The sequence below is a fragment of the Rhipicephalus microplus genome, chromosome 8, assembly GCF_043290135.1.
Source record: "Rhipicephalus microplus isolate Deutch F79 chromosome 8, USDA_Rmic, whole genome shotgun sequence".
Classification (NCBI taxonomy): Eukaryota; Metazoa; Arthropoda; class Arachnida; order Ixodida; family Ixodidae; genus Rhipicephalus; species Rhipicephalus microplus.
Genome location: NC_134707.1, coordinates 75,563,651 through 75,583,143, shown reverse-complemented (window position 1 = coordinate 75,583,143; position 19,493 = coordinate 75,563,651). Strand labels below are relative to the sequence as shown.

Genomic DNA, 19,493 nt, shown 5'->3' with positions numbered 1-19,493 from the left:
AGCATGCTTCTTTGGAGCAGAGGCGGAACCCGGGCTGCCTTTACTCATCGGGTCAAGAGAGAGAGAAAAGAGAGAGAGAGAAAATTTAATGCGGAAAGGCAGGGAGGTTAACCAGAAAACATATCCGGTTTGCTACCCTGCACTGGGGAAGGGGTAAGGGGTAAGGGAGGAAGAGAAGCACAAACACACACACACACTCGTACACAGTAGTGTCATAATCGTTCAACGAGGCGGGTCGCTCGCAGAAACTTCATCAGCGCCTTCGTTGCTTTCTGGCGTGAAGCTCGATCTTTCCGACATTCCAAGATTGACTGCTCAGAGAATGGCTGGTCGTCGAGGCGAGCAAACACTGCTGAGAGGGACTGTCGCTGAGAGCTGTACTGGGGGCACTGACATAAAATATGTTCAATTGTTTCGTCATTGTCGCAATGGTCGCATGTAGCGCTGTCTCTCATTCCGATGCGGCAGGCAAAAGCGTTCGTGAAAGACACCCCAAGCCACATACGGCAGCATACGTCATCGGGTCAAATTACCTCTAGAAGGTATTGACCGGAGAATTCTCGCGCAGCACAGATATCCATGGTTTGGTCGCCATAAATTCACTATTAGGATGCACTTTCCAAGGACCTGCCCAGCAAGCGCTATTCACCGCAAGATGCGAATTTCATCATCCGTGCACTACACGTGAGTACCCAGCCTGACGACGATGTGACATCACATAGATCACAGACTTCTGGGAAACTCGGAGTAGGTGGTATCTTGGGCCAAAGCAACTCTGCACAATTTCGACGACTTTTGATGCACTCCACCAGACAGCAGACGAATCGCATGAGAGGTGTACAATTGAGCCACTGGAGAATGAAGATAACTATAGGAAACTTCTCACTCGACTATCGAAACAAGATGACATACTTTTTCTAAATGGACAGCTCCATAAATACGACGACATCAGAACACAATATACTTTGCTCGGACACGCGGAATTGGTGCCTAAAGATGTTCTTGAGAGCCGACATGTCTACGGTATACCCCACAGAAAAGTGACACAAGAATCGCTGGCTGCAAAGCTGAGTGCAGTTGACGCATCCTCTCATACACCGGCTTCACCGTCACGCAATCACTTTCTGGGCAAAATAGATACGTGCAAGGGTCCTAGATCACTAGATCAGCCAAGGTCAAGATGGCCTACTAAAGCAGACGAATACCCTACTTCCGAGAAAAACATCCCGCCTACGTGTGAACAGACGGCCCTTCTCTTCATACAAGAGAACATACGCTAATGTGCTCCACCCATTTTCTGGCAGGATTTTCACTTACTGCTTTTTCAGGGCCACATAGCTCTGAATATGAAGCTAGATGCGCACAAGCAACAACGAGCGACCTTACTAAGAAGCTTAGGTATCGAGAAAAACTGCTTATTCACCCGTCAATGCGATGGAGAAAGGAGTACCTGTAGGAGCTGCAAGCCCTTCACTATTATCTATCTCGCATTAACTGCGATACAAAAGTAGATTACATCGTGCTTGCCGAGCAGCCATTTGTTTCAAGGTGCATCTGGCCCCTTGACTGTGTGGTAGAGGTTTTCCCGGTCAAGACGGTGTAGTACGGGCTTTCGAATCAAGACGAAACAAGGCAACATTAAGCGGCGACCAGTACAGAAGCTCTATTAGGTAGAGATAGCTTGCAACTCCTTGGGGCGGGAACATGTAGAGAATGAATAAACGTGCGCAGCCTGAGTCTACGAGAGAAGACGAGGAAGTTGAGGATGCGAAGGGCAAGATGGCTCCTTGTCTGAGTTCGCACGTTAGCGCATGATTTTCTTACAACCTTCGTTGGAGTATGAAATATACGAGGCCTTACGGGTCATATGTATGCTCTGATAATGAACCACACCTAATGTATACACTTGAACAAAACCCACCATATGATGTTCTATAACTTACCACTAATCTATGCTCACCTATCTTCATTTTGCTTTCGCCTAAGTTTTGTTGCTATGGCTGAAAATTAAACTTGTGCGCTGAAGCGTACAATTGTGAAAAATTACCTACTAAACTACCTTTGCGTCTCACGTTAGAAAACGGCTGTTGAGCGTACAGGATGCTGTCAATATTTTGTTTCTGAGTAATGTAAGTTCCAGCCAGCATATGTCCGCGTCAAACGGAGAAGTGTGAAAAATATGATTTGCCCAGAGAAGCACTCTGTCGTTAGGCAAGCTGTGAAGATGACAACGCGATGTAGCATGGTGGTAGAAAGAGATTTGACAATTGGGTTTTGATGTATTTTATCACTCGTATTATTTAATTGCAATGGTCACTGCAAACCATGTGCATAATATGCTTCTAAATGTGCAGTCGTAAATCATGTGTTGTACGCCACGTACGAGGAACAGTTCGCTGATATCACTTCCGTTAGGGCAATGACACCAAGAAATTGTACATGAATTGATGCCATATAAAAACTAGACTACATATTTCCGTTGTATGGTTATTGAAAGCGCAACTTGACGACAAATATTATAGCGCGAGCTTAAAACGACGACGAAAGGACAAACAGGCGAGCCCTGTTCTGAGCTTGCATTATAATAATCGTCATCAGCTACCGACTTGGCCAAACCACCACGCAACTTCAAGTTTCGCACACTTTGAAATCGATGGGCCAGTAACTAACGGTTACGACGCTTAACTATGAATTTCTTGAAAGAATTATTCTAGAGATTAGATATGCATAACAAATGTATACCTGATAACAAATGTATTACCTGACATGCACACAAATATTTCTTATGCTTTCGGTCATCGCTTGCTGAGTATCTGTTGTGTTTTATTGTTGAAAGCGGTTTTAGCTGTTTCTGCGTAATCCTAACTCTTCCTCCTATGTATATTCACCACGCAGCGCATGCTCTTAGATTACTCAATATTTTTATTAGTTTTAAAAGATGAAATAAACTCGTCAAGTAAACTAAAATAGTTGAGACGAAATGCAAGATTTATTTGAAACATCGAAAAGCTACTTACTAAGCTCCTGGTTATTCCGACCAACATGAACTTTATTCGTGGCTCTCTCATGTCCAGATACCTTAAATTGACCTAATGGAGGAGTCATCGCTTGGTTAACATTGCAAAGAAAGGCAAAACAATTCCTTACCCTGATGAAAAAAACGCCATGTTTGCACGCAGCACGCAGTAAAGTCACGGCAAAAGCTGAAGGAGTGCCCTTTCAGAGTGTTTTCTAAACACACTTTCGGTAACTCCGACAAGCACATTTGCCGGATACCCACTAGGCCTTAAATATTCACAGTTTGTGTGTAGTAGGCCAGCATTCACTATGCTGTCAGCACAAAAACACCATTCACAACACCTGTTCAATAACAATCATTAGTCTGTAAGTTAGTCTTACTAGTTTGACATTGAGCTCCCCTCATTACTCAAGGAAAATGTGTTTTGTATTTTATACCAAACTTCAATCCTTCAGAAAATAGTTACTGCTGCCAGGACTGTAAGAATGCTATGAATTGCAGTTTCAGGCTACGTTCACTACCTTTCATGGTTTTCTAAAGCGAATTTCTTCAGACGTTAAAAGCAAAGCTGTTCTTCAATTCCTATTTTGTTTTTTTTTTAATTTTTCTAGCTAGACGTTGTCGCAAACTGCCAATATTTATTGTTAACATTTCTGAACGTAAAACTACTCGAAGTTTTACCATTTTTCAATTACATTATATATTCATGCTGAAAAACGTATGTCCAAATATTGAAGCTGCTCATACCCACTTTTTTTTCATTTATTTTTTCATCTGTACATGTCTGCACCCCGGAGGATGGGGTAATATTATAGTGAAAAGGGGTAGTCATTGCCAAGTAACGGTGACGACAACTCTTCGCTAATTTTGTACTTCAATAGATCAAACAGAACTCTACAATAACTACCTATACAGGTATCAACAACTGGCTAGAAACTCCATGACGAGCTCACTGCTGACTTTATTGGGGTTTATATGTGATTGTTTCGCCGTGGCTCCATTGCATATACATTTTTAGCGTAAGCTCAGGCAGATCATGCGTTAAAATTCTTCACACCTCCAAATATCGTTGCCTACTAACAGCATGAGAAATAGCTATGCTAAGTTCTTGCCATCTCCTTTTTTGACCCACTGTGCCAATCTGAATATGCGCACGACATCTTGACACCTGTATCGTTTACAATATGCACATAAAATTTCAGCAGTTGTGTAAGCTACATAGCAAATGTTCAGTCACCTAAAAGACTTCGTTCTTTGCCCTTTTAAGTACATGGAAAAATTATATACCAAGTTCTCTTGTGATTCATTGTATTTTACAATATAATATTGCACTCAAAACAACTCGGAACTAAACTTCAACCTCGGAAACCGTTTGTTGGCTTGCTGTGGTTGAAGTCAGTGTGATGTGTAATAATATATTTTTTTACTAGAAGATGCAAGTACTGATATGCAAGAAGTCGCGGAGGAGAATGACCACAACGTTGAATATCAAAAGAAAAATGACTTTGGAGACCGCCTAATCTTATGTGAACATATCTTCGCCAAAAAAAATATACGCTAGAGTGACAATAAGGAAACTAGACACATTACCTACGACCTATTCATTTCGACCTGAAGCAACCGTACTCAGTGTTGCATAGACATTTTTTTTTATGACGAGCCCCGGTACAAACTTGCTAGTGAGGCTCTAAAGAATAATACATGTACCAGTTTTACCGTTTTGCTTTCATGTTAGCACAACGAGCTCAGTGTTGTACACATGTTTTGTAAGGAACCGAAATATAGTCAAGTACTCCTGTAACTTCATGTTCTGAATGTTATTCTCATAGTAAAAACATCATATTAATGAATGAAAATCTTTGTTTTGCAGTTTAAAAAGGTACTTACTCCATTTAGCAGGACTGCAAAGTACGCAATTAATTCCTGAGTTTTTGCGAAATTTTGTTGGTGCACGCTGTCTGATACCACGTGGACCTCCACAGCAAACCGGTCAAAGTCTAATGCTCTTTTTGTAATCTTTTGCCAAGTATTGCCATTACCTAGAAAACCAAGTTTTAACTTTGTAATTTTCTTTGACAGCAGTTTTCTCCCTTCTGCGTCATAAGTGTGGTTATTTCGTAGGACATCGAACACAATAACTAAAGCTTACAGCTACCTCATCTACTGTGCTCTGAAAAATGCACGGATTTTCTTGTCTGTAGTAATATTTGAGCCCTAAACTACATATCCTGAATTGTGTGGTTATGTATCTTGTGTTTTCTTTTCCTCAGCTGTCTTCAGCTCCGGCTCGTACGGTCCCTATAGTTATGAGTCGGCCGATGCCGACGCCCGTGTGCTCGCTCTCCAGGCGCCATTCTTGTCTCGTACCGCTCTGGACCTCAAAGCCAACACCACTAACACCTTAACGGAGGTCACACAGATCTAGCAATTCGGCCATCGCTCCTATCCTGAATCCTGTAAGCGTCTCACGAAAATGGAGGAACAAATCTTCCGTCGCCTTTACACTAACACTCTCTTGTACCTGACAATCGTCAAACATTTCGACTCCGCTTGCCCGGGGGAATTATCGCACTGCGAGAAAATTTCATTGACAATCTCCACACGGTGTGGGCATGCCAAAATACTTGCATTCTAACTCTATTGCCCAACCTTTCCCGGGAAGACTGGGAGGCAGCTTTGCTCGGCTACTCTCACATGACGGCTCCACGGGCCTTGGTGGAGCGTGCTGAGGCTACGGCCTATGCCAGCGGGCTAACATACCAGGGAGGCCACTTAGTGTTTGTACGGGGTGGACCCTTAAGGACCACTCCCTTTCTGTCGATGAATAGATGTTTTCAGTCAGTCAGTGTTTAAAACTATCGCGTGCCTTTTGTGGACATGTTTATTTCTTTGCTGCGAACGGGGGAGTTCGAAGATTCTTTTAAAACGAGTGAGGCTGCTATATGCTAAAGTATTTCGAAAGCATTGTCTGATAAAAACACATTGCGCGTTCGGCTACGTGCTTGTGTTGAGGACATCACGTTACTTGCGAACATGCCATTACGTACTATTCAGGTTCGGCGTCAACATACCTTCGTTCCAAAGAAAACATTATCGCAGCTTCGCACTAGTGGTGAGAACCCTAAAAAAACTGCTGTGCTCATTGGCCTTCTGTGTTTCTATTTAGTGATTTCTTTCTCTCCTTCACTTAGGCAACAATTTCCGGCGTGTTCTGTGTAGCACAGTTTATGCGGCTAATGCTGAGTGCCGAGCCAGATCTCTACCCGTCAACTAACGAAGCTGATCGGTTCCGCGAAGGGGAACGCGGAAGACCCGAGCACGGGAAAGAAAGGAGACTTCTTCGTTCATACGGTTCACAAGCGGAGCCGTCGAGGTCGCCCCCGTCTGGGACTAGAAGAGGAAAACTCACACGGAAGAGCGTCTTGCAAGAAGCAGGCCAAGTGCCGCCATCTGAGTTTATGTCATTGTTGGCATACATGCGTCCCATTTGGAATGACGCAGGAACGCGACCCCTGGGCTGTCCGAGACATGATGGTGGCACGCAGACGAGCTTATTCTCCCCCGCTATACGTCATTACCGAATGTTGTTACGATGGCGGGGCGCTTCGCTGTCGCGTGCACACCTGGTCAGTGCACAGGGCCTCACGGTGTGCTCTCCGCGATTAAGGAGGCTTCTAATAAGCAACGTTTAATGAGAAAGCTGATGGAGCTCGAGCGTGAAAACGGCTATCGGCGGAGGTCAGCCGATGCGCGGCCTGGCATGGGAGAGAGTGTGGCACGTGGAGAACCTATCCTTTGCGTGTTTTATTTAGCAACGTGGTTTTTACTAATGAAGTGGCTTTTATGAAAGTGTTTCTGTAATTGGTTGTGATGATGCGAGCCCCAACGTTTGATTGGCTTGTGTGAAGACCATGTGTTCAACCCATGATTGAAAGAGGATGTTTGAATCTGAAATGGAGAGTGGAGGTTCGGGCTTGGACTCGGGCAGACACCTGAGGCTGAATTGAAGCGTCTCTTCACCGGACTACGGCTCTTTCTTCGCGCTGCCATCGTGCACTCGAGTCATCGAAGGGACCTGTTCCGAACCTCAAATATCTTGTCGCCTTCGCTAGTGTAAAAACTAGTCCAGGAGGAGGAAATAAACTCCTTTCTTATTTCTTTCTTTTTTTTCCTTTTCGCCTTTGGTTTTGCTGTATTGTTTGTATATCTATTTCTATATATTCTTTCTCACTCCATATTCTTTCTTTTTTTTCTACTTTTCCTCTTATAACGGTCACTGGTAACTGTCCTAAAGCAAAATGCGCAGTGTTTTACTCTCACAAAAAATTCATCGATACTATATTTTTAACATAACACTGAATGACGCTGATATCATCAAGTTCGGTTTTTTATATACTTCGGCGTCATTTTTGATGAGAATTTTCATTAACATGAGCAACTACGTAGTGTGTGCGCAAGGGTAACCATGCTAAACTTTATTAAAAGCTAGGCAATATTTTCAGTGAACCATGCTTTGTAGACTCTCCTTTCAATTGTGTAACTATTATATAGGTTGCTTCCTGGAATCTTGGTGTGTTGTGTACAAGAGATGCCTAAAAACTTTTAAATGAATTCAAAACCATACAAGGAGTATCATAAGCCAAGGGCAATCAGTATGCCATATTTTTCAATCCCAACGCGCTATCTCAGTTCCAATATTGCGCAAATGCCAAGCAGCTGTTTCAATAAAGAATATATATAGTTTATAAAAATAACCTCTGTCTCCGGATCTTGTTTCTATTCATATGGACAGTGCATGACATGCTTCAAATGGTAATTTCATTCTGTGCAATTGCTAAAATGTTTATAAAGAAAGACTCAAAGAATTCATTGGAACAAGAACACGGATTTCCAAGAGCATAAAAGTGCACGTAATGTTGGCCTAGCATGCAAGAATTTTTTTCCTTCTATCTAATGAAGCTTCATCTCTTTATGTGTATCTCTGTTTTACTAGAATTTCGTTGTGCTCTTTTTTATATGAAGGCCTATTTCTGACAAGCTAGTTATGTGATAAGAAGTATACACGTTGAGAAGAAAAAGTATATACGTGTATTTTCTGTATTTATGTTAATGTTTTCGTTTCTTTCCTCGTAGCTGATCTGCACACAGTATGTTGCACATTGTGTTGGACCCGTCGCTAGCCACTTCAGGCTATCCGTTCAAATAATCGCTGGTTTATTAGTATTTAAATAAAAATAAAGTGACCCTTATTGATCGATTGAATGATTCTTTTCTCAATCCACTGTATTTATCACTAGCCTTCTCTTTTTTGTCCTTTTTTCTATATTTCCCTTTTAATGACACTTGCTGTTTCCTGTCCCATTTGTGCTCCCCGATTTCAGATTTCTCATTCTGTGCATGTTTGTTTCAGAATCTCCCATTCTCCTCTTACCACGAAGTCATTTTAGGTCGAGGTTAACTAAAGCTGTGCTCGCGTACTACCATCACGGAAATGATGTTAAAAATTTTTACTAAGAAATTGCAAAGAAAAAAAAACAGAGGCCAATCATTTACAGCGTGGAATCGAACCAGCAGCTTCTCGATACCCAGAGCGTGACGCAAACAACTAGACAACAAAATGTACTTGGTCGAGGGTGCTATTGGCAAGCAATTTATATACACCATACATCGTTTGAAAGTCCACAAAGTTTCAAAACTTTAGGCCGTTTTTGCTTTTGCTATCTCTAGCGAGATGGCGCACCATGCTCGCGTTGGGCGAGCTCAAAAGGTCATCACCCCCTCGAAGCGCCACCTCCACGGAGCGTGGTCTCTCCTGGGCGCCGCTTGTCGAAATCGTAATTGGGGAGAGGACGAAGGTCCTTTTGTACGCTGCCGCAGCCGTGTTTACCAAAGAAGCACGCTGCTGACAAACGACTCAAGAAAAAATGAGACAGTTGTTCACTTTGCTCCTGTTTAAGCTTGTGCACTGGTTGTTTGTGCCTTTCGGTTTGAACAGCGCTCTTTACGTGTCGAGCTGTGGATGTTGTTATTCCGCGCTTATTATGTGTACACTCTTTTCCCACGTGCTTTGTGCTTGAGGTGTGCGTTTGCAGTTTGAAGGTGCTTGCAGTTCCTAACGTGATTTCAAAATTGGTTAGTGTTGCTGAAACAATGAATAATAAATGCTCAAGTAGCTCTGTAAAGTCACGTTTCACTTTCAACTTATACCGATTCCAATATAGTAGGGCCAGTCACGTTTTAGGGGCGAAGCTCCTTGAAGCGGCACCCGTCCGTCCCTCGTAGTCGCAGTCGTAGTGTATACCAAGTGTTTCATTTTGATCTGCAAGGTGGTGCCGGTGGGAGATTTCTCCTGTGCTTTGTTGAAATATAAAAGTTCGTGGCGTGCGCGTTAACTGAAAGCCGAATGCTCCTGTCTCTCATTCCCCGTTAGCAGCCATTGGCATGTACATTAAGCACTATGTGACAGGAAAAGGTTGCTATGTTATACTCGGTAGGCGTGAACTCCTTGGTTTTCGAAAGGTTTAGCGAGCGTTGGGCCGCAGTTCCATGAATACAGTGAACTAGTATATACCATGAACTGAAGGTGGTTAAAGGTGGTAAGTCGACCCGAAGTGCAAGCCGTAAGAAAGTGTGCGTGTGCCACTTCTTGTTTAATCCTTGGAATGTCCGCTGGATGGAGGTGCTTCTGTAGGGGGAATATATGATGAAAAGATGCAAGAGGGTGGTACTTCCAGTGTTGAATAGATGGATGAATGGACACACAGACAGATGCATGGATGGACACATGAACGGACGCAGGGGCAGATGCATGGACAAACGCAGGGATGTACGCACGAACAGACGCACGCACGGACGGGCGGATCAACGCACGGACAGTCACACAGAAGGACGCATGGATGGACGGAAGCAAGAACGATTTCGTGGACGAATGCTTCGCCCCACTCTCCATCACTCACTCCGTGGATATGCTGCCATTTTTTTTCATCTACTCGTCCGCACACCTCTCACTCTCTTCGTTTTCACCATTTGCCTCACGTTTTTTAACTCTCTTTTATGCTATTTCAACCTTTTTTTCTCATTTTAATGTTTATTTCCGTATCTCGTTTTCTCGCTATCTGCTCATTTCTATTTTTCTAGCCATTTCATTGATTTTTATTTTTCTATCGTTCTTTCTTGATTGATTGATTTAATTGATATGTCGGGTTTAACGTCCCAAAACCACCACATGATTATGAGAGGCGCCGTAGTAGAGGGCTCCGGAAATTTCGACCACCTGGGGTTCTTGAACGTGCACCCAAATCTGGGCACACGGGCCTACAGCGTTTCCGCCGCCATCGGAAATGCAGCCGCCACAGCCGGGAATTGAACCCACGACCTGCGGGTCAGCAGACGGGTACCTTAGCCAGTAGACCATCGCGGCGGGGCGGCTATCTTTCTTTCTGGTTGTCAGTTTGTAGTAGAGGCATTAAGACAACATGTTGTCTGTCAGCTTGTTATAAAAGCACTGTGTACATACTATTTTGTAGCAGATGAGCTAAATTCGGTGACGTGTGTTCCTGCAATAAGGCATCGATTAGCCGAAGTCGTATGGTGACTAAACAGAAACCCACACTCTGACAGAATATATCACAATGTAATGGTGTAATAGTGTATTTTGGGGACACTTCTGTATTGATATTAGTGTACAGCAAAAACTTGTTGCTACCTGCGTATACATACCGGCAGCTTATTGCACATGTATTATAGGGTACGATACTAGTAAAAGTGTATGCATGCGGGACGAACAACTGCATAGTCAGCACAAAAAAAAACGAATAAAAATTTACTCATTGTTATGGGAATGTTCTTCGGTTCTTCAACCTCGTATATCCGATGAGGTATTTCACCTCTGTGAGAACGTTTGCTTGCTGAAACTGGTTTTATCCTTAGATTGTGATTTATGATACCTTCCTGTGAAAGGTGATAATCAGATCAAAACTTCATGTTAGATTTGTTGAGCAACTCGTGAGCTCACATAAACAACTAGCTCTTCGTTAAAACTTCTGTGGTACGCTAGAAGCTCGAATCTTAATTTCGAACTTCAACACCTCATAACATTGTCCCAGTACTACGCACTATATCATCTACTAGAATATTGCAGCCTAAGTCTTTAAGGAATCAGTAAAATATACTCAGTAGCAGCTGTGACCTACCCTGATGCCATTTTAATATAACTGCAGTGTGATTTGAAGCACCATCCGTGGTGCATAGATGGTGCTCAGATCTGTGATACCATTACTAATGGCACTTGATATCATTTATTATTGCTTCAGTATTTATTCAGTCATATAATGTGTGTGTTTTTACCGCCATACTTATGCCCAATGAAACGAAGTGAAAAATATGCCAAATTTATAACAGTATTCATACAAATTCGAATATAAGTTTAACGTTATTCGGTTGTCTTGCAATGAGACTGCTCAAGGCTAAGAGTCTGATTGTATTTTACTAAATGGCAATAACTTCTAAAAAACAGATCGCCTAATTGAGCAGCCCTAAGTGTAACCTTATAGTCGGTTATATTCACCCATGCGTTGGTCGAAGGGCCATTTTTTCTAAAACATAGATAAATAAAGTTTGCATAAAGAGTCGCGTCAAATTATATACAAGTTACAGAAAAGTCTAGCGTAAAAAGCACTATATTCAAGCGATAACGCCTCTCTAACGCCTTTCAATGCTAGAACTAACATTTTCAAATTTTCCTTTTTCCCGCGCACTGTAACCGAATGGAATCAATTACCAGCATTATTCATAAATAGCATAGAGTCAATTGAACATATTGTATCTTGACCTGTATTGTTAAAGTGTTAAATGTCTTTCTTATTCATTGTTTGAGTTATGTCCTTATTCTTCGCGCTTTTCATGTTCTTGATCTTCTGTTGTCCTTATTACGAGCTTTGTATATACGTCCCTCCTGCTTGGGCCCTTCACTGGGCCTGCAGTATTATGTAAATAAATAAATAAATAAATAAATAAGAATAGCTTACTACTTCGGCTGCACCATCTCTTGCACGTACGGTCACAGAAGATTGATGGTGTAGATCATGGTACAAACTAGCTTGAATGTCAGACGTATTGACCTGAAAAAGAGAAAAGAGAAAGCTACGTACGAAAAATTATGAGCACTATGCAACGTATAGGCTAAGTTTAGAGTGATCAATACGAGTTTCAAAAGCATTTACACTGTAGAGCACGTTGCATCGAATAGAGCATGCCCTGTTTCTTTGATTTCGGGCTGATCCATTCAGCATAGGCAAATGCATTTACGTACTGGTACCACAAACGCCAAAGAAAATTGCGCTGTTAGGTGTACATTCTTTGTTCTGGAACTTTTCCTCTTTTCGCTGTTTCATTTGAGCTGAAAGACCACCGTACTAGCCATTCTTGAGATACCTGTATGCTGCGTTACACTAGGAAAAGAATAGTTGTTTTAAGGGTGGAAAAAGAGAAAGCGGACATCACGCACGCAAAAATTAACAGACCTCACAGTCATGATATCACCGTTATTCGATTATCAACGGCGCAGCATTGATATCATCGTAATTTGAGTTCTGCCTTACTGCAATGTCGCCTCATGACGCCACTCCAGCATTGTTCTTGCCGGGATCAATAACTGTTTTTTACATATATTACAACACACTATTTACGTACCAACTCCAGTTGATTTCCTTCTAGAGTGCTCGTGGCCACCAGTAATTCGTCCGCCAACACAGAACTTCTTTTTAGGTTGAGAGTAATATCCTGATTCAGCTGTAGGACGAGGTGTGAAGCTGTTGTCCGCTCGTTCAGAATTCTCGGGTATACCAAAAATTGACTTCCTGTAATTTTCAACAACATGAGCAAAAAGAAGCATATTGATGACAGAAAAGATCAAATAAATGTGAGGTGGTCCCTAACAAAGCTTTAATGGTATCTATTTCTGTAAAGATATACGTCCTTAAGGTCGCGATTCATGGCATGAAATCAGCGTGTAATGAATGGTATGAAAGTAGCGTTATGCAATGGTTAAGGTAGCCTATGTAGCATACGTATATCCTATAAGAGTGTACCTCTGAAATGCTTAGCACGCACAAAAAGTTTAAAACAGCCTTGTAGATATTAGTTGATGTCGTTTGTGTTAAAATAATATGGTTGAACGACTTGTGAGCGGTAAAGTTTAGTAGTAACTCACAGTCTGAAACAAGTAGTGTTCATCTACAAAAAGTGAATTTATTAATAATAAACAATATTGTTATCAGATCATATTACTAGGACAATTGTGTATTTCCAGGACTAAATTTACGGGTTGAGAACAGTTATAAGAAGTTACCTGCAAAACTGATGACAGCGAGATTTGCGAAGACAACGAAAACAAAAAGTAACATTGTCAACCTGAATGCATCAGAAATCTGATGTACTTCTACTAAACACCTTTTCGAAAAGCAGAAACCTTGGTCACTTCTTATATATATGTGTGGTGAGCGCTTACATCTATATGAAATGTTTCGAAAACTTGAGTAGGTCTACAGTTGTTAAACAGTGATAGAGTGCAAACCTTTCGTACGAAGTGGAAGCTAAGAAATTGCATAGGAGGTACACCAGACAGCAGGTGAGGTGGGGCTGCAAGTATTGTGTTTCCCCTGGCTACATTTGATATCAAAAAGGACCTTTTCTCGCTGTGTTACTCACGATAAGGCCAAACAAACATTGCAGAAAAAGTATACCTTTCTCTGCTTTGGCGACCTATTACGCAAAAATACGAACTAAATCCTGGAAAAAGAGTTGTCCGTTTTAGACTAGGTATCGTATGCTACCTAGGTTAAAGTAGACCTTTACTGAGTGAACATTGAAAAATGCAGCAACGTGCACACCCCCTCCCCGCAAAGACAGGCATATAATAACCTTTCTCAGTTACCACGAATGCTCGCTCTTACAAGACTGGCACTATTCGCGTAAAAGCAACATGCGCAACTATACATCTCCTTGTGTCTGACTTGCGTGCTTGTGCCGAACATAGAGATAACGTGTTGCACCAGATACTGGGCGCTCTGGCCGCATATGCATGCAATGATCGAAAGAGGAAAGAATGCATTTAATTTTCTGAGCATTTAAAGGGGGGGTTCATTATTGTCGAGGCTTGTTCTCCCATCAGTGTAGCCAGCCTCTAGTACTCGTAGCCATCAATAGGGGTGTCGCTGCGTTCTCACTTCTTGTCTGATTGAAGACACCTAGATGGCTCTGCAGCGCTGACGGCACTCCAGCGCGTGCTCTAGTTTGAGAAGAGATTGCCAGAGAGCCAGAACTACGAACTGCATTCGCTCTCGGCGCTCTTTATCTCTCTTTCGACCTTCGTCACTCAGTGGACTTCGACGATATTGATACATAACAGCCGCTAAACACGGCTGCATGAAAGAGGAGGACGAAGTGAGTTTTTGTTTGATGCTGGTCTGGCGCCATCTTGCTCGTCAAGTTCTGTGCGCTGTAATTAGATCAATAAACAAGTTACTCGTAACATTATTGGTGGAGGTGGACGACCCCCGTACCTTGATGGAGATGCGCAGCGGTCGCACCATCGGCGACCTTTCGACTGCTTTGACTGGTAATACTACCTCTACGCCGCCCTCATCAGTGCAAGCCACCACCTACGTCACACTCCCGCACCTCCGAGATTCCGGCACTTTCTTCGGTGATGGTACGATTGATCTTGACACTTGGCTGAACCGGTACGAGCGCGTCAGTGCTACTCACCGCTGGGATCTTACGCTCATGCTTGTCAACGTGCTTTTCTACCTGGACGGCACTCCCCGAACATGGTTTGAAAGCCACGAAGCCGACATAATGAACTGTTATGTCTTCAAGGAAAAGATACGTGACCTGCTTGGCGATTTAACTGGTCGTCAGCTCGCTGCGAAAAAGACTCTTTCCAGACGGGCCCAGTCTTCTGCCGAATCGTACGTCTCCTACATTCTTGACGTCTTGGCCCTTTATTCCAAGGCCGACCAGTGCATGTCAGAAGACGAAAAGGTTAACCACGTCTTGAAAGGCATTGTTGACGATGCTTTCAACCTGCTGGTCTTTAACAACGTCTCGAGCATCGACACAATCCTAAAAGTATGCCGACGTCTCGCACAAGCTAAAGCCCGCTGCATAGCCCATAGCATCGTGCGTCTTCCGAACACAGCGGCCAGTTCTTCGTGTGACGACGCCTTCCACCAGGCCCCTCGATGTGACAACCTTACACGTATCATTCGTCGAGAGGTCGAGGCAGCACAACCGGTAGCCACGCCTTTACCGACGCCTGCGCCTTCCCCGACCACGATCTCTTTAATACTAGCGATCGTTCAAGAGCTATCGAATGTCGGCCTATATCCTGTTCCTGCCATATACTCTGCTGAGCCTTCTTATTGTACCCCTTTTGCTCCTCGCATACAACGCAATCCGTCCGAATGGCGTACTCTTGATGACAGGCCCATATGTTTTAACTGTCGACGCGTTGGCTATATCGCTCGTCACTGCCGCAGCCGCTTGGCTCCACCATCCCATTATGCACCTCAGTATCACGCCACTTCTCTTCGCCAGTCGTCTAAATCACTTTCTTCATCAACGCCGATCATAATTTCCGCTCCTGCAGCACCTCTGAGCAGACCTCGCTACGATTGGTCACCGTCCCCTGCTCGTCGTTAGTCCCGGTCGCCCCCACAACGCCTTCCTGCCTCCCCGACCTATTCGCAGCACCTCCGACCGGAAAACTATGCCGTGCAGCTTTTGCAGGTGGAGCTGCGTTGACAACCTTCACAAGAAATTCTCAGTTACCGTAATCAACAAAGCGGAACCTTTTGGACGTTACTGTCGACAATGTTCGTGTCAGTGCATTGATAGATACTGGCGCACATGTGTCCATTATGAGTGCTAACCTTCGCCGCCGACATAGAAAAGTTGTCACACCCGCCCTCAACCGAACTGTACAAGTCGCCGATGGAGGAACTGCCGCAATTCTTGGCATGTGCTCTGAGCGAGTGTCTATCGGGGAGAGAAGCACTGTCGTTCTTTTCGTCGTTATCAATCATTGCCCTTATGAACTCATTCTCGGTATGGATTTTCTAGCCACGCACTCTGCCCTCATAGACTGTTCAGCTGGCTCTCTCCATCTCGATTTACTCCTCTTTTCCGACCCGATCAGCCCACTGCAAACCAGCCTCTGCTGCATTGATTTCACGTGCCTCCCGCATAACTCTGCACACATGTCGACTTATCCTCCACGACGCCAGTACCCGATGGTGATTACATGGTGGCCTCGATTCCTGCCGTGATGCTTACGCATGGGGTTTCTGTGCCGCATATGATTCTGACGATTACGAAAAACCGCACCTTCCTTCCCCTGGTCAACTTTTCACTCACCACCCAAGTTCTCCCGCAGGGTATCTCCCTGGTCAAAATTACTGCTCTCCAAGATCACTATGTCGAGCCCTTCAGAGTTGACGATTGCTGCAGCTCAGTCAGTGGTTCCACTTCATCACGTTCTTGGGGCACCGACATCGAGCGAATGGTGTAATCGGACCTCAAATCTGAGCAAGCTGCAGCGCTTTGCCACGTTTTTGAGGGCTATCGTAGCTTTTTTGACTTTGCGAGCAACTCTTTAGGCCAAACGACCATTGTCACCAATCGCATAAATACTGGCCATGCAACTCCCATTCACCGACGCCCCTACAATGTGTCTGCGTCGGAGCGTGCAATATTACAACATGAAGTCGGCAAAATTCCCGTGAAAAACATTATTCAGCCTTCATGCAGCCCCTGGGCTTTTCCAGTCGTCCTTGTTAAAGAGAAAGATGGAACATGGCGCTTTTGTGTCAATTACCGTCACCTTAACAAAATTACCAATAAAGACGTTTATCCTTTACCTCGCATCGATGACGCCCTCGACTGCCTGCACGGTGCCACTTATTTTTCAACTGTTGACCTTCGGTCAGGTGAGCGGCAGATAGCCGTCGACGAGATGGACCGCGAGAAGACCGTATTCATCACTCCTGACGGTTTTTATCAGTTTGAGGTGATGCCCTTTGGTCTCTGCAATGCACCAGCCACATTTGAAAGAATGATGGACTCATTGCTGCAAGGGTTGAAATGGTCCACCTGCTTGTGTTACTTTGACGATGTTAAGTCGTTTCGCCCACATTTGACTCACATATTGAATGTTTGCCAGCTATTCCGGACGTTTTTCGTTGAGCTGGACTTCAGCTTAACGCCTCCAAGTGCCACTTCGCTCGTCGTCAAATTTCCGTGCTCGGTCACTTTGTCGATGCCCAAGGCGTGCGTTCTGACCCAGAGAAAATTCGTGCAGTCACGAACTTTCCTGTTCCGAGGACCACAAAGGATGTCCGCAGTTTTGTGGGGTAGTGCTCATATTTCAGACGCTTTGATAAGGACTTTTCGACCATTGCACCCCCCTCACAGAGCTCTTGATGAAAGACGCCTCGTTTATCTGAGGCCATGATCAAGCGTCATCGTTTTCGCAGATGACGACACAGCTTACAACGCCACCAATCTTGGCTCACTTTGATCCATCAGCCCCAACCGAGGTTCACACGGACGCTAGTGGACACGGCAAAGGAGCTGTGATATCGCAGCAACATCGGAGACACGACCGTGTTATAGCCTACGCAAGTCGACTGCTATCTCCAGCCGAGCGCAACTATTCTATCACGAAACGCGAGTGGTTCGCCCTTGTATGGGCAATCGCCAAGTCTCGTCCATACCTGTGCGGGCGCTGATTTCGTGTTGCCACGGGTCATCACGCACTCTGCTGGCTAGCCTCCCTGAAGGACCCCATGGGACGTCTCGCTCGTTGGGCTATACGCCTTCAAGAGTACACGTTCTCTGTAACGTACAAAACAGGGCAATTCCATCAGGATGCGGATTGTTTTTTCCGCTGCCCTGTTGACGAAGCAACTGATACTGACGCTATTATGGACGTTTTTTTTTCTTGTCGCAGCTGTTGAACATTGGCGAAGAGCAACGTCGGGATGCTTCTTTAGGAGCCATCATTGACAAACTGGAGTCAACGCCTCACGATTCGTCTTTACGAATGTTTTTGGTGAAAGACGGGATCTGATATCACCGTAACTTTGATTCCTTCGGATCAGACTTACTTCCTGTCATCCCAGCGCACCTGCGTTCCACTGTCCAGCATCAACTTCATGACGCTCCCATGACGGGCCATTCGGGCGTTTCTCGCACATACGATTGGGTACGACGTCGGTTTTTTTGGCCTGGACTTGCCCGCTCTGCTCGACGCCATGTCGCCGCTTGTGAACCTTGTCAGCGTCGCAAAACGCCATCTGCCCTCCCAGCCGGCCATCGAGCCTTTGTTTCGAGTTGGTCTCCACCTGTTGGGCCCTATTCCACTCTCCACAGCCGGAAATAAATGGATTGCTGTTGCCACGGACTACGCGACGTGGTACGCAATCACACGAGCACTTCCAACCAGCTGCGCTACCGACGTGGCGGACTTTATGCTGTACGACATAATATTAGTGCACGGTGCTCCCCGTCAACTTCTGACCGACCGTGGCCGCATGTTCTTATCAGCTGTCGTTCATGAAATCCCGAGGTCTTGCCATACCAAGCACAAATTTACTACTTCGTACCATCCCCAGTCAAATGGCCTCACGAAGCGCCTTAAAAGGACCCTAACCGATATGCTTGCCAAATACGTTGCGCCAGACCACCAGGATTGGGACATTCATTTGCCGTATGTGACGTTCGCCTAAAATTCATCTTGTCACGACACTGCCGGCTATTCGCCCTTCTATCTACTATATGGCGGGCACCAACTCTAGCCTTAGACACTTTACTACGTGCGGCCACTGAATATGCTGGGGAAGCCATTGCCCGCGCCGTCCACACGCGCCAAGTCGCCCGTAACCGTCTACAGGCTTCACAGGCACGCCAACAACAGCTCTACAATTCTCACCATAGGGACGTTCACTTTTCTCCGGGTTCTCTCGTGCTCCTCTGGTCACCTACTCGGCGTGTGGGACTGTCTGAAAAACTGTTGTCGCCCTACACTGGACCATTCCGTATCGTTCGCCAAGTGACAGACGTCACGTACGAGATTGTTCTAACCGATCCAACAAAGTCATCGTCAGCTCCGAGCGACACCGTTCACGTGGCTTGGCTAAAGCCCTATTACTCCCTTCGACATCATCTGCGTAAATTTAGCGTCAGGACGGTGCTTCTACCGCCGGGGGTTATGTTACATAACAGCCGCTAAACACGGCTGCATGAAAGAGGAGGATGAAGTGAGTTTTCACTTGATGCTGGTCTGGCGCCATCTTGCTCGTCGAGTTCTGTGCGCTGTAAATAGATCAATAAACAAGTTACTCGTAACAATTTTAATGAAGCCAAGAAGGTGGGGCGGAGAAGCAGCTGCAGCACGAGTAAACCGTGAAGCCGA

At 44.7% G+C, this 19,493-nt stretch overlaps 1 protein-coding gene across 1 annotated transcript in view; it reads right to left on the bottom strand.

Moving 5' to 3' along the window:
• Positions 1-13,479, bottom strand: part of LOC119165884 (venom metalloproteinase antarease TserMP_A) — a 50,622-nt gene extending 37,143 nt beyond the window's left edge. The window contains exons 1-6 of the mRNA XM_037417894.2: positions 13,368-13,479; positions 12,710-12,876; positions 12,046-12,138; positions 10,846-10,969; positions 4,907-5,058; positions 3,018-3,089 (exon numbers count right to left, since the gene is read on the bottom strand). Coding sequence (XP_037273791.2) covers positions 3,018-3,089; positions 4,907-5,058; positions 10,846-10,969; positions 12,046-12,138; positions 12,710-12,876; positions 13,368-13,422 — 663 coding nt within the window. The 5' untranslated portion in view covers positions 13,423-13,479. The remainder of the gene's footprint in view (positions 1-3,017; positions 3,090-4,906; positions 5,059-10,845; positions 10,970-12,045; positions 12,139-12,709; positions 12,877-13,367) is intronic.
• Between the last annotated feature and the right edge of the window lie 6,014 nt (positions 13,480-19,493).